The 15,048-nt window shown below is 47.7% G+C and overlaps 1 protein-coding gene across 1 annotated transcript in view; it reads right to left on the reverse strand.

Annotated features, from left to right (window-relative positions):
* KCNJ10 (potassium inwardly rectifying channel subfamily J member 10) overlaps window positions 1-15,048 on the reverse strand; it is a 30,999-nt gene continuing 15,951 nt past the window's right edge. The window contains exon 2 of the mRNA XM_084791553.1: window positions 1-5,256. Coding sequence (XP_084647679.1) covers window positions 4,117-5,256 — 1,140 coding nt within the window. The 3' untranslated portion in view covers window positions 1-4,116. The remainder of the gene's footprint in view (window positions 5,257-15,048) is intronic.

The raw sequence follows: 15,048 nt of genomic DNA on the forward strand, positions 1-15,048 counted from the left end.
AACAAGAGATTGGTCCAGTTTATTTAGTAGTTTGTTCTGAACAGACAAAAATAAACCAAAAATACCTCACGTCTTTTTTTTTTTTCTAAATACATTTGACCTGGTTTAGTCTTTAATGCAGTGTGTAGAAAAATCATTCCTAGATACATCTGCTTCAGTAGCAATGGCCAGTACTGGGCCTGGAAGCCCAGCTAACTGTACAGCATAGGTAATGTGTTATTTTGCAAAGACACTAGGTTAGCTAGCAAGGCTTTGTGGTACCAAGCCTTGGAGAAGGCACAATGTCCCTGGCTAAAAGCAACAGTATGACTGCTTTTCTTTCTCTGCTGACCTCAGGGAAACTCCCGCAGACTCTTACTACCTGATGTGGGCTTCAGGAAGTGGGAGGAGCAATAGGGAAAAGCAGGAATCAAGTGAACTGCACTTTAGGGATTTGAGAAACCACCCATAGAACTGCGCCGTCCTCTGGGGAAGCTGAAAGCCACATTCTGCGTTTTACCGAAGAGCCCGGAAGCCAATGCATTCCTTCTGCTTTCGTGCCAGGACTGAGATGACGACACACAAAGCACCCTCCTTAGGATCTCTGTATATAGGCTTGGGCCTCTGTCTTGAGAGTATCTTGAACTCAACAGCTCATTGGTCCCGGCATTCTAGCAAGAAGGTTTCCATCCAGTGCCTCTCAAAGAGCAATATTTGAGCTTCTCGGTTTTTAATTCTGGGGCCTGGGGCAACAGCTCCCACCCTGGTAGAAGAAATGGAAAAGCAGAGGAGAATGCAAGGATGCTTTTGCTTGTTCGCTTGCTTGATTGCTTGCTTCTTTTAGAAGCTGTTCAATGGCAGGTTGTTGCCAGGGACAGGTAGCACAAAGTGTGAGTGGTAGATTTTCATAGATCTCCTTGGATGGGGCATTTCCTGATCCCATTTCCTCCTAGCTCCTCACTTGTCCTAGCAGCACGGTTCATCAAACCATGATGGAGGCTCCTTTACTTAGGAGAAGGGCAAGGCTGGCTCTCCTTTTTCTATCAAACCATGATGGAGGCTCCTTTACTTATGAGAAGGGCAAGGCTAGCTCTCCTTTTTCTATCAACCATGATGGAGGCTCCTTTACTTATGAGAAGGGCAAGGCTAGCTCTCCTTTTTCTATCAACCATGATGGAGGCTCCTTTACTTATGAGAAGGGCAAGGCTAGCTCTCCTTTTTCTATCAAACCATGATGGAGGCTCCTTTACTTATGAGAAGGGCAAGGCTAGCTCTCCTTTTTCTATCAACCAAACTTAAATCCATCAGCTACTCTCACTGCACTTCTGACCCTAACACAGAAAATCCAGTTGTCCTACTTCCCAAAACCAAGGCAAGATATTTGTCCCTTTGTTAAAGTCTGAATAGTTCCTTTCTGTACAGTCCATATATTTGGGTATATGTACATCTATATACATGTCTTTCTATATATTATCTCTGTTTTTCCTCAGATAAACATATATCTCATATCCCAAGTTTCCACCCACCTTTTATGTCAGCCATAAGTAAGACTCTGAGTTTCATTTCACTAGGTCCCTTAGTCTCATCTTTCTCATTTTCACACTCTGGATATCCTTCCCCATTGCTTGCTTTGCCCACCTGAAATCTCCCACCCCACTTAAAATCCTGACTTTCCAAGTCTATAGCTGGTACAGACAGGGAACCCCTTTCTCATCAGTCCTGGCTGCTGGTAAAGCTTCGTATATCCTGAAAAGGGATTCTGGGTCGGGGGAGTTGGACTGTGACCTGAAGAACCACTTAAGGCTGGGAGGTGGGGGGCGTTCCCTGCAGAACACAGGGCTTGCTGGAGAAGGATGCTGTTCTGAATGAGCAGGGCAGAATACTTTTAAAGTGCAACTTAGAGCAAAGCCTGGGGCTGTAGAGGAAGTCAAAGGGGGTTAAGGTGCAAATGTTCTCCTCTCACGTTGTTTTCCAAGAGTCTGTGGAGAGCTGGGCCGCAGGCAAGGGACTGGGGAGAGGGTCATTCCTTCCGGAGGGAAGCAGCAGGATGCAGAAGAAAGCACACAGAGGATAAATCACCAGTGGATAAGAAGATGCACACCAGGGGATAAGAAGATGCACACCAGGGCATAAGAAGGAGTACACTTGGTCCTTGCACACTGAATGCCATCAGGTAAGGGCAGCGTTGAATATATTTGAAAGCACAGAAGCTGGCTCTCGCCTTCTGTTCTTTGTCTCAGACACTCAGAACTCTTCTGGCTCTTGTTTTGATGAGTTTAAAGATAATGGTGAGTTTTACAGCAGGGAGAGACGGAAATATCTTCATTTTCAAGCTAGTTAATTGAATTAAGGGAAGACCAAATGTAAAAGGAGTGTGCACAGTTGAGAGAGGTTCAGCCTCGGGATCTTCTGGGATTCTCTGCGAGGCTTTGCACAGAGATACATGCACGTGTGCTCCGTATAAACGTGCAGCTTGTCACCGGTTGTCAGATCCACCTTACGTCAACAGTTATGTCATTTCTGCTAAACTTGTGGGGTTTCCTGTATACCTAAGTGGAGCCAGAACTCACCTGCGGCCTGGGCTTTAGAACAGGACCTGGTGCTTATAATGCCCTTCCCTGACCCCTGCCACAGTCCTCAGCAGAGAGCCAGGAATGGACTGGGTCTGATCTGAAGTTGTCCCTTGACTTTGCCTGAAAGTGGCCCACAGACGGAAGAGAGTAGAGGCAACACTGACATTCTTCATTTTATGCCGTGTCGGGAATGGCTGAGGTCAGAATGTAAGCTCCTCTGCTCTCAGCAGTGTCTCATGGGATAGCTGGCCCTTTCCAGAAGGGCACCAGGAGATGGAACAAAGCAGTGGCTGTCAGCCCAAACCTTAACAAAACACCTCAAACTCCCAGCAGCTCTGTATAATGATCTGGAAATCTGAGAAGTTGGTGCAACTTTCCTGGGGAGTCTGTGTCCTGTGACTAGTTTTAATAAATTGATGTTAAGGGGAATGACTGTGTTTCCCTCTCTTTCTTCAAAAGGTTGGATTAAGGAAATGGGGCTCTGAGATTGGTAGGGAAGGAAGCAGAGGAGCCAGGCACAGTGTAATCTGGAATGTTTTTAGGTATTTTCACGGGGCCTGGACACTGGATTTATTCAAGAGAGTATTGGGGGCCAAGCATAGTGACTCAACCCCTTTAATCCCAGTACATGGGAGGCAAAGGCAGGTGGATCTCTGTGGGTTTGAGGCCAGCCTAGTCTACACCTTGAGCTCAAGGATAGCCAGAGCTACATGGTGAGGCCCTGTCTCGGAAAAAAAAAAATAATATAAAAGAGAGAGAAAGAGCATTGGCTAAGGTCTTCCCATTCACAGGAAACAGGAAAAAGGAATCTTTCCAAGGCAGGACCGCCTGGAGCACAAGTTCAGACTGTTAGACAATAGTTGCAAATTTGAATTTCTCAGAATCCAGCATGGGTGCAGGAAGGATGGTATCTGTTCATATTTCTCAGGTCAGCCCCAGTTCTATGGCAACAGAGCCTGGGAGAGAGCCGGTAATCCTGAGAAGATCCACTTGAGAACTGGAAAGGGAAAATGAGGTGCTGACATTAAGACACCATGACAAAGCCTGCCTTCTCTCTTGAGGATTTGGTAGAGAGCTCAGGAAAAACTGATTTCAGATGCCTGTGTTTCTGAGGGCATGGACTCTCTAAGAAAAATCTGCTTTAGGGAACTAACTAGATGGAAAAAGAGATGGAGGGAGCGCCCTTCTCAAGTCATCAGCTGGTCTAGTAGTGGGCGGTTGGGGGAGGAGTCTGTCCATCCAGTCACATGGCCCTCCTAATGTGAATCTCCAAGCATGGCTGAGGCCCTTCAAGCCACTCCAGCCTAATCTTCCCTCTCCGTCCCCCATCCTGGCTTAAGAGTCGTGTACACTGGTGTAGTAGTAGAGTAAGGTGCAAGGTGCAAGGGGACAGTGAGAGGACAACGTAGGGCTCCAGCTGGCCTGGACTACTCACAGGCCACCGGGCTAAGGACCAGTAGAGAGTGGGTGCTTCCGGAGCTCTCCAGCGAACCCAGATAGGACCCCTTTCCCAGGGCACTGAAAGAGCAAAAGGCCAGAGGGCTGGGGAGGAGAGAGCAGGATGTCAGACGTTGCTGATGCGCACACTAAGGGCACTGCCTTCCTTCTCAGCCTGCTCTCTCAGTGACTCCTCCAACTTGAGCTTTTCCGGGTCTCCGTAACGTGCAGTGCCATCACGGAGACCACCAGGGGGAGCCACTTTCACAACTTGGTCAAAAAGGCTGAAGTCGGCTATGTATTTGCCACTGGCTGACAGTGAGATAGCAGGGGTGAATTCATAGCCCCAGAGGATCTCCTCCGGTAGGTAGGAAGTGCGAACTTGGCAGGTGGCGCTGGTGGACTCCACTGTCCCACTTAGGATCAGCACCAGCTCAAAGTCCCCCTCCCCACTGCGCAGGGGGAGATCCTTCAAGGGGCTCGTCTCGTCTACCACGTGGTAGAAGGTCAGGGGAAGAATGAGAAAGGGGCTGTCAGAGGCTGTGTCTACTTGGAAAGTCACATTGACCTGGTTGAGCCGAATATTCTCGCCCTCCTTTGTCTGGTGCGTCTGAAGCAGCTTGCCTGTCACCTGGCATCCGATGAGGAGGCTCTTTCGCATATTGGCAACTCGGATCATAAGGCAAGGCTTCCCGTTGTGGGAGGCTACAACTGCGTGCTGGCTGAAACGGATCGTCTCCGCCCTCTTCTTGGGCCGGGCGATCTTTGCAAGGAAGGTCCCCGTGATGAAGATTTCCAGAATGGTGGTGAGCACCAGCTGTGCGATGAGGAGCACAATGGCCAGCGGGCACTCCTCGCTGATGTAGCGGAAGCCATAGCCGATGGTGGTCTGCGACTCGAGGGAGAAGAGGAAGGCTCCGGTGAGCGTGTGCACCTGCACTACGCAAGGGGTGTGGTTGGCAGGGGGTCCCAGCTCCAACAGGTCCCCGTGGGCCACAGCTACCAGATACCACACCACACCGAAGAGGAACCAGGTGCCTGCAAAGGTTGCAGAGAAGAGCAGAAGCTTGTAACGCCATTGCATGTCAATGAAGGTCGTCCATAGGTCCTTGAGGTAGAGGAAACGCTTGTCAGCAATATGCTCCATTCTCACGTTGCTACGGCCATCTTTGGTCAGAACCCTCCTCCGCCTTATTCCTGGGGCCACCAGGGGCCTGCTTTCTGTCTGAGTCGTCTGACTATAGTAGACCTTGGCAACTGATGTCATCTGCAGGGAGCAAAACCGCACAAAAGAGGTTATTGTCAAAATCCAGACAACTCCTAGACACCAACCAATTGGAAGAGAAACTAGCAAACATTTTTTTAAAAAAAACATTTCTTATATTTATTTTGGGAGTGATGCTTAAGTGTCACAGCCAAGGACAATTTGCAGGCTTTGGTTTTGGGAATTGAACTCAGGTGGTCGAGCTTGTTGGCAAATGCCTTTACCTGCTGAGTGAGAGTTATCTTGGCAGCCCTTAACCTTCCTTTTGATGCCATTTATCCTAGCAAATATTTGTAGAGCACTTGTTAAATGGCAGCCACAGTGTGAGGTGCTGATAAGTAGAAGGTGGAAATGACATCACTCTTGATAAGAACTCAGCTTAGTGAGGAAGGCACATGTGAATCAGACAATCTCAATACAGTGTGATAATGCTTGTGATTTGGGGAAGAGCTGAGACAGAAAAAAGAGTAAGCAGTGCACAGTTTCCTGAAAGTTGGAACGAGATGAATGAGAGCTCTACTGATCACCACTGAACACACACACACACACCCCACTCCTGTGGAGATGCCTATTTTAAAATCAGACCCCTCCCTTCTGATGAGTATCAAGGTGAGGAAGCCTATTCCACTGAACTCCTTCTAGGACAGTCCTGTTAAGATGCATGTACACCTTTCATTTCACTATTCTCTCTCCTAGGCCCAAGTTAATGCCTGTTGATGAGAAAATAGCAGAAGGAATCCATTTGTCGCTCCACGCACCCAGAGTCCTTCATTTGACACCATTATCATCATAACTGTTTACACGGCCTGGGAGACGACATCTGGGTCAGGGTCTAGCTGATGTGAGAGAGAACACAGACAAGGTCTGAGCAAAAGCAGTAGGCAGAAAGAAAGCAACAGGCCGCGGCTTCCTGCCAGCACCAAGACATCTCCCCCACAGGCTGGCAGCGATGCCAAATTGTAGGCAGCAAAACTGCCTTGACTGAGTGAAGTGAGGGTGGCCTCCATAGCAGTCAGTAGCTATGTCTGCGCAGGCTCAAATTCACGACTGCCATTCGTCCTGACAGTAGAAAGTGGGACAAGGCATTGAAACAGGAGACAGTTAGTGTAATACAAGGTGTCTGGCATCCCTGCTCCAAAAGCAACTTTGTACTTTTCCAGTAGAGAAACATTTAGTCACTTAGACTCTGAGCCTGGCACCTGGAACCCCTGCGAAGGATTAAGATGATTTCCGGGGATCTGGGGGCTCTTTGGCTATCAGAGCAGCCCATTACACCCTCGCCCCACATGTCCCAACCGCCACACTTTGTCATTGTTCTTTGTCACACTCCCTCACTCCCCTCCTTGCTTCCTCGGAGGAGCCATAAACTCCTATTCCACACGGGCACTGAACTGAAGATCACCACTGGATGAGGGCTCTGAGAACCCTCAGAGGCACCGGCCTGCCCCGGCCCATTTTACCAGCCTGGCAACCATTTGAAATGCTTATCTACGGGAGACTGCTACTCAGGCAGACCCCAGCGCTCTACACTGCCCTACGGCCTTGGTTCCTTTGAAGCAAAAAAGGAAGCTCTGTAGCTCTGAATAATTGCAGTTCTGTAACTTACATAAAGCCCTGCTCAACACTCAAGAGTGTTGATAATAACAACCACCTACCACAATCCGTGTGTGTGTGTGTGTGTGTGTGTGTGTGTGTGTGTGTGTGTGTACCATTGTAGCATCTGCATGAAAGAATGTTTGACCCTCAAACTCTTAAGGACATGAAACCCAATTTAAAATTTTAATGAGATATGAGACATAAAGTATGAAATATGTGCCACACAACAGATACTATATGGAAAAGTTTATTATGTGAGCATGGGGAGAGAAGGAATGGGGGTTACCCCAGAAAGAAAGAAAGAGACAGAGGAAGAGAAACAGGAAAGAGAGAAGTAAGAGAGAAGAGTGGGCTTGTCCTTTTATATAGGCCTGGGTAGGGCCACGCCCAGTGGCAGGTAGGCAATGACATCACAGGTAAGCATCTGGGGCAGAATCCTAATACCTAATACATAAGATTTTTTGAGAACAGTTAGGAAACAAAGGGCCTACACAGTTAGAGATGAGAGAATATAATTGTAATTTTCAAAAATAAAAATATTTTATAAGCCATAGACAAACAGATGATACTGATACTAAGGAAGATTCTCAAATAAAATATGAAGATTATATGTAACTAGACAGAACAAGAAAAAAAGAAGTTGTTGGTAAAACTCACTATGGGCTTACTAAGAATATCAAAATAAGCTAATTTCCTTCTATGATGAGGTTGGTAAATCAACAAAATACAGATAATGTGTAACTAAAGCTTTTGACAAAAACATCTATCATATCTTTGGGGATAAGATAGAGAAAAATGACCAAAAGCATAATGTAATTAGGTGGTTTTAAAAGTTCAGTGGTGCTGGGAGTAGACCCCCAATAGCTAAAATTCATTTTCTATTGATATAGTGGAGAGATTTATCCTTGATCTTGCCCTATTCAATGATTTTAACACAAATTTCATTCAAAACTAGAGAACACTGTGGCCATCCGTTATGTGGATGGCACAGTTTGTAAGGTTTGGGCAGAATTGGAATCTAAAAAGAACCAGATGAATGAGCCAAATCTAAAAAAAAAAAAATTTAAGATTATGAAGATGTAATTTAGTCACATTACCATGGTGGGGAAAAGGAGATTTAAACATTTTAGCAAAAGCAAAACAAAACAAAAATTCCAGCATGAGTTATTCATGTACTTTGGCTGCCAAGAAACACTACAATCTTGAACTAGTTGAACGAAGTCTCTAGAATACGGAGGTCATTGGCTCCACTCTGCTCAGTTCATTCCACGTCTTCAGTATTCCATCTCAAGCAGCAACTAAGATATGAAAAACATTCAAAGCCAGATCACATGGGAAATGGTGAAAGGAAACAGACGAATATTGTCAAGAGAAGAAAAGATCTGAAAGAAAGAACAGATGTGTACAAAATACTTGGCCTGAGGGGCCGTCATATGAATGAAGGTTTGGATTAGTTTTCTGAGTTCCAAGAACAAGCAGGGCTAGTGAGTTCAAACTATAGGGAGGAAGACTCCAGAGTGATGTTGAAAAAGATGGTCCAGACACAAGAGGTCCCTAGGAAGATGCAGAACATGGGGCTCCTGCATGTTCAAGGAGAAGTTGTATAGAAGATCCATCTCCTTCTTTAAGACGAGACAAAAGCTCTGTATGAAGGTAGAAAGATTAAGCTTCCAGCCACACCTTGGGAAACATCAGGATACCTGCCTCCTCTTCCTCCTCCTCTTCCTCCTCTTCCTTCTCTTCCTCCTCCTCCTCCTCCTCTTCCTCCTCCTCCTCCTCTTCCTCCTCCTCCTCCTCCTTCTCACCTCTATCTCTGAACTTTTTGTGGTGACATTCGGGAATCTCTCATCCAAGTCCTAGCTTGTATTAAAAGGAGGTTCAGCATATCAGGAAGAATGGAAGCTCTCAAAAATCTAGCTTATCATTCTCAAAACAGTAGCCTATGATTATTTATTACTTTATAAAATATGCATTTTGACCCCACATTATGAGGTAGATAGGATGGATATCATTAGAAACAAAGGCTCAAAGAAAATAAATGACTCCAAGCAAATTAGTGGTAGAATAGAAAGCCAAGCCCAGGTTTTCTTGCTCGGGGTCCAAATTGGTACCCTGTACTGAGGAATTTCATTGACAGAAAAGACAAAAGTCTGGAGCTTTGAGAGCCCCAAGTCTAGGCCATAGACTCATGGGCTCTAGAGATTTTTGGCTACTAGCTAGCTTTTTTGTTGCTTCTGGCTGTTGTGTTTGCCGCCTCCGACTGTTGTGTCTGTGTTGCCAGCCCTTATATCTGCCACCTCCAGCTGTGATCCGAAGTTCCCAGCTGTTTGCCACCTCCTACAGCCAGGCCACTTTGTTCTCAGGGGTGGCCAGACTCAGAAACAGATAAACAGTGAGTACACTCCACCCCCAAGCTGGCGGGGCCTCTGGGGAAAGGAAGCCAGCCAAAGCTCTGCAAGTGGCTTGTTGCTGCCCTACCAAAACCACACATCCTTTTTCCTCTAGAGGGTGCAATTTCTCCAAAACAGTGCCAGCCATGCACTGGGGTTGGCATTCTAAAGAGCAGCCTGAATAGTGAGGCTAACCCAGGCTACCTTTGTCCTCTAAGAAATGAGCTAATTCTTTGCCTAAAGCAAAGGTCAGTCCTGAGGACAGTGATGTTCGTTCCTCCTGCAAATACCATGCCTATCTCTGTTTCATTGTCAGCTCACCCTAAAGCCGGGTTTCCTTACCTACAAGCACTTTTATTCTATGCCAGTCACTTATGCTTCAGAATGAATGGGTTTATCAAAGCCTTTCTCAAGTATTTGATTTGTTCACGAGACAAGACACAGTTCTTGTGACTAAAATTGGCCAAGGTTCCCCATTGTCTTAGGATAAACCGCAAGCCTTTGGCATAGCATCACAGTCCTCCATGGTTTAGTTAGTCTCTGCCACCTTCTCCATCTCCTTCTCCTCCTCCTCCTTATTCTTTTTCTTATTCTATTCTTCTTTTCTTATTTTTCTTCCTACTTCTCCTCTTTCTTCCTCTTTCATTCTTCTTTTGTTTTATTTTCCAAGAAAGGGGTTCTCTGTGTAGCCCTGGCTGTCTTGGAACTAGCTCTGTAGACCAGGCTGACCTTAAAGAGATTCACGTGCCTCTACCTCCCAAGTGCTGGCACTAAACACATGTACCATAACCCCTGGCTATTACTTACTGCTGGCACTAAACACATGTACCATAACCCCTGGCTATTACTTACTTCTTGGCCTTACCCTTGACGGACTTCCATGCATCCGCAGACTTCAGCTCTGCAGAAAACCCCACTGTCTGACTCTATCTACCTTCAGATCTGCTTTTGCACTGCTCAACTCTCTGGGTGTCTGACAAGCCCCTGCCTACCTTACAAAACCTGGACCAAATGTTACTGATGCTTTTGGATGCCTTCCTAGTTCTCAAAGAAATTGTTTTTCTCTGTACTCCTGCCCCACCCCCCTCCCCACACCCCCCACACACTCCCCCACCCCGGTCTCCCACTGACATGAGTTTTCTAAGCAGGCACTTGCCTGCATCCTACTTTATAACACCATAGCACTTTGAAATGTTTATTTGCCATTGTTTGCCATCTGTGAACTCTTAATTGAAGGCCTTGGAATATGCTTGCATCTGTCTCGCCAGAAGCAAGCACGATTTTTAAGACTGAGGAAGAGATGACTGAAGGCAATGTCTAAACAGTTCTAAGTGAGGCGGCCGCCTTGATGCACCTTCCTGGAGACCTTGAGGAGGAGCCATGACAGGGAAGAAGGGAATCTGAGTTTATTCATGCATATCTAGTGCTGCAGATGCTTGCAGATCTTTTCAGAAGGTGGAGGAAAGACAGCTCAGGGACTTCAATGGCAGCCCTCGTATGGGTAAGCTGATTTTTTGCAGCTCAGTAAAAGAGTGGGCCTTTTAAGTTGCTGCAGTTGGGGGCTGGGAGAGAAGTTGAGTTAGCAGACGGCTTGTATAGCATGCACGAGGCCTTGGTTTGATCCTCAACACTGCATAAAACAGGCACAGCTGTAATCCCAATGCTCGGGGAGGGTGGACACAGGAGAATCAGAGGTTCAAGGTTATCCCTAGCTACATAGCAAATCTGAGGCCAGCCTGGGCTATAAGAGATCTTGTCTCAAATTTTTAATTGAGTTGATTAATTAGCACTAACGTGTATTATGTTAATTAGGTAGTTAGAAAGGGATGCCTCAACTCCACACCAGAGACAGCGGGTGGAGGGACAGGGGATGAACCGTACCACTTCCTGAAACCTACCATGAGGGAGAAAAGTCCTTTCAACCCCAAAGATAGAGCTCTCTCTGTGGCAGAAGCAGCCCAAGTGAAAGGAGCTTTGAGATGCGAATACTAACCTTGCTCACTTCCTGAGGCGGACAGTTTCTCAGTCTTCTCCGAGCCTCCCCTCCCCCTTGGTTCCCTAAATCATTAAAGGTGCGTGCATTCTCTCCCAGCTGCGCACCCTCAAAGTCCTAGAGCCAAGGCAGGCTCCCCTTCCTCCTCATGCTGCGCTGCCGTGGATGCAGTCCTGTGCTTCCTCCAGCTCATTACGGTCCTTCAGGGCCTTAGTGAGCCCCTGCACCGCCTACTGACATCGCACAGCTCCACTGTTTTCTGTACTCAAACTCATCCTCCATCGCTACTGTCTTACTCTGAATTACACTTCCGACTAGGAATCAATGAGGGCTGATCGGGTGTTTTCCAAAGCCCATGTACATTTCGTTTTCATGGCATTCCCCAGAGAGAGTAAAACCGGAGTCCTGAGGCCAAGGATAGAGCACAGCTGAAAGGTGAGTGCCTGCCTACTGCGCACAAGGCTCTGTGCTTGATTCCAAGCATGGAAAAATAAATTTCATAGTCCTTAGTTTATGAGTGAAGAAACTGAGGCACAGCAAGATGTGTGACTGTAAATCATGGAACTGGGTTCCTGGTCAGATCCTCAGACTCCAAACTCACCCACTTTTCGACACACTGTGTCTGTCCAAGATCCTTCCCCAGTTAGTTCAAAGACAGTATCTCATTGTATACCAGAGAGAAGCCAGGCTCAGTCTAGCACCTGGGCTGTTATGTGATCTACTTCTAACCCACCTTCCAGGCCTACTGCTCCTCTCCTGGGGCTCATGGAAGCATTTGTTGCCTTGCTGTTGAAGCCCTGCTCTGCTCATATAGGTCTTGCCTTCACCTTCTTCTGTCTTCCAGGCATTCTGAGTTCAAATGACTCCCATTCCTTAGAGCTGTCCCTGAAAACAACAGCCTATTCCCGAGTTCTCATGTATATGTATCTATTGAGTAAAACCAAGTTTATTGAAGGAAACACCTAGGTCCACTGTATCTTGGTTCTATTATCTTTGATGTACATATCAAATATTCTCCCAAGAAAACACATATATTGAAGGCCCTGGTCCCCAGTATAGCATGCTCAGAGGTACAGACTTGGCATGTGAGTGATCAGATCATGAGAGAACTAATCCATCAGTGGATTGATTAACTGGCCATTAAGAGGTGGGGCCTAGTTAGAAGTAGGTCACTGGGGGCATGACCTGAGCGATGTATCTTGTCCCCCAAACCTTCCTCTGTTCTTCCTTGTTGCCCTGAAGTGAGCGGTTTCTTCCTCCACACTCTTCCACCATGATGTTTCTGCGCTATGCCTTCCTGCTGTGGCAGGTTGCCTGCATTCCTTCTTAAGCAAGAGCCAGAATAACCCTCCACCCCACCCCCACCCCTAAGTTGCTTTTGCCAGCTCTCTGGCCACAGCAACAAGATGTGTAACTGCTACCATCCCAGTGACACAATCTGTGGGCAGGTCATCTTCAGCCATCTCCTACCTAGAGAGGAGGTGAGCTAGTCAGCAAAAGGATGAGTAAGGCCCTGCCTGGGAACAGAGTACGGCTCTGCCTGCTGGGAGAATGCAGTGGACTGGGAAGTGCCAGTGTCAACTCTGCCACAGACTCTCCGTGAACTGGGACAAGCTGTCAGCCCTCTAGGCTCCCACATCTTTCACTGTGGGAGAACAAGGTTGTATCAAACCTCTCTGCCCCAACTCTAGCGCACACACCTGTTTGCACCCAGAGACACCGGGAGCCCCAGGGCTCACGTCACCTATGCTCCAGGGACTCATTTGATAAAGATCTTAGGCAAATAATATCTCAATGCAATATAAGCAAAGCACAGTGGGAGAAAACGAAACATTTACATTGCTTAAGACCAAAAGAGCTCTAAAAGGTGTCCAGTGCACGGCACCTGTAGCTCATCCGTGCACACATGCCTGTCCCTTGTCATTCAGAACTCACTGCCAGGTCAGTTTGAAGGTGCTGTGCTAGAAGATGGAAGAGGGCACTTCCTGCTCTAAAACTCCCCATCTGCTGGGATGGCAGCACACACGTGGAATCCCAGCATTCCAGAGGCTGAGGCAAGAGGATGGTGAACTTGAGGCCAGCCTGGGCCTTACAGAAGGGACCTATCTCAAAAGCAAACAAAACAAAAACGTGGCCATCCGGCTGATGTGGTCTGGTCCTATTCCTCCTTCTGGAGAAAGCAAACAGCCACTTAGACTCTTCTCACTGCCCATATCATCTCTTTTGTAAATACCAAGTCCGACTTAAATAGTGATCTTAGGGGCCTCCTGGAGGAGAGTGGCCGTGTCTGAAAGAAGTATTTCTGGGCTTCCAAGTGTTCTTAGTAAAAGAGAGGAAGAGAAGAGAAAAGAGAGGGTTAGAAGAGGAAGGGCAATAAGAAAAAGCCCTGAGGGTTATGTAAGCCCTCGAGGTTAGAAGAATGGACTTGGATGTGGACTCTTGTAAAGCTTAATGTCCTTATTCATCAATCTCTCTCTCTCTCCTGTCCTTTCCCCAGTGAAAATAAACAAACAGAAACGGAGCCGGAGGCACACAAATCTCGAGGTGAGGAAAAAGGGGGCAGTGTGTGTGTGTGTGTGTGTGTGTGTGTGTGTGTGTGTGTGTGTGTGTGTGTGTGTGTCCAGGGGCCTGCCTTCCCAGCTGAGTCCCCCACCCTGGGGCCTCCTTCCCCCGGCCCCTCCCATCCTCTAGCCCCAGCCTGACACCAAGGCCCTGGCCCAGGAAAGAATAGGCTTTTCTTCCCTTGTGTCAACGTTTGGAAAGTTCTCATAGTTTGATCAGAAGGAAGGATGAAAAAGCCTTCAAAGCATTTCCTGGGAGCCTGTGACCCCTTGCTGGCCCTTCTGACCCCTCTCTGGGCTTCCCAGTCAAGAGTGGGAGGGACAAAGAGATGGGGCCATGTCAGATGTTCTCCTGTGTTTAGACACCACCACTGCCCGTCACTGTGGGCTGATCAGGACCACTGGCCCTTCCTCCAGCTTGTTCCCAAGATAATGCCATCTGACCCCCTTCAGGAAGGGGAGCCACATTCCTGCAGAGAACCCCAGAGGGTGGCATCTCAGAGGACCGATTGTCCCCGGCTGGAGAGGGAGGATGACCCCATGGCACACTGCCTCCTGTGTACCTGCCCTCTCTGCCTCCCACGTCACCTCCAGCATACTTCCTCCCTGAGCTGTGGTCCAGCCACGGTATCTGCTCTTAGCTGTTTTCTGGGTCTACAGAACTGCACATCCTGAGCTCTTGAGTTAAACTGGTCCTTTGTGAGGACTTGGCACTATGTACAGTTCAACTGAGGACAGAGCTGTACCACTGCTGCCTCACTAGCCTCAGCGCCAATGGTCCGGAGAGCCTCCAGACCTGACTCCACGTGCATCTTCACCCCAGAGCATTTGCTTAGAGATGCTAACCTCCTTCACCTTAACGGGAGAACCAGAAAATTCAAGCAATCGCATGATTTAGCGGGAAACATCGGGTAGGAAAAAGCCCACTTCCTCCATTGCTACCACCACACCCCTGCCAAGGCAGGATCTTATGTGTTCCAAGTGGTCCCTGAGCCCATAATTCAGCCAAGGATGACTCTTGCCTGTGTCTCCCAAATACCAGGACGACAGTTGTGCAGCATCACAGCTGGTTAATGCAGTGTTTGGGAGCCGAAGCCGGGGCTTCCTGCCTGCTAGGCGAGCACTCTACCGACTACGCCCCCGCCCCAGCCTATATTTTCTATCAGTAAGAGATGAGACGATGGAGCAGTTCCCAGGGACACCGAGGGAAAGCTGAAGGTCCAGACTGAGTTGGGAGGAAACTGGATGATAAACG

The sequence above is a fragment of the Acomys minous genome, assembly GCF_964271855.1.
Source record: "Acomys minous genome assembly, chromosome: 1".
NCBI classification, from domain to species: domain Eukaryota; kingdom Metazoa; phylum Chordata; class Mammalia; order Rodentia; family Muridae; genus Acomys; species Acomys minous.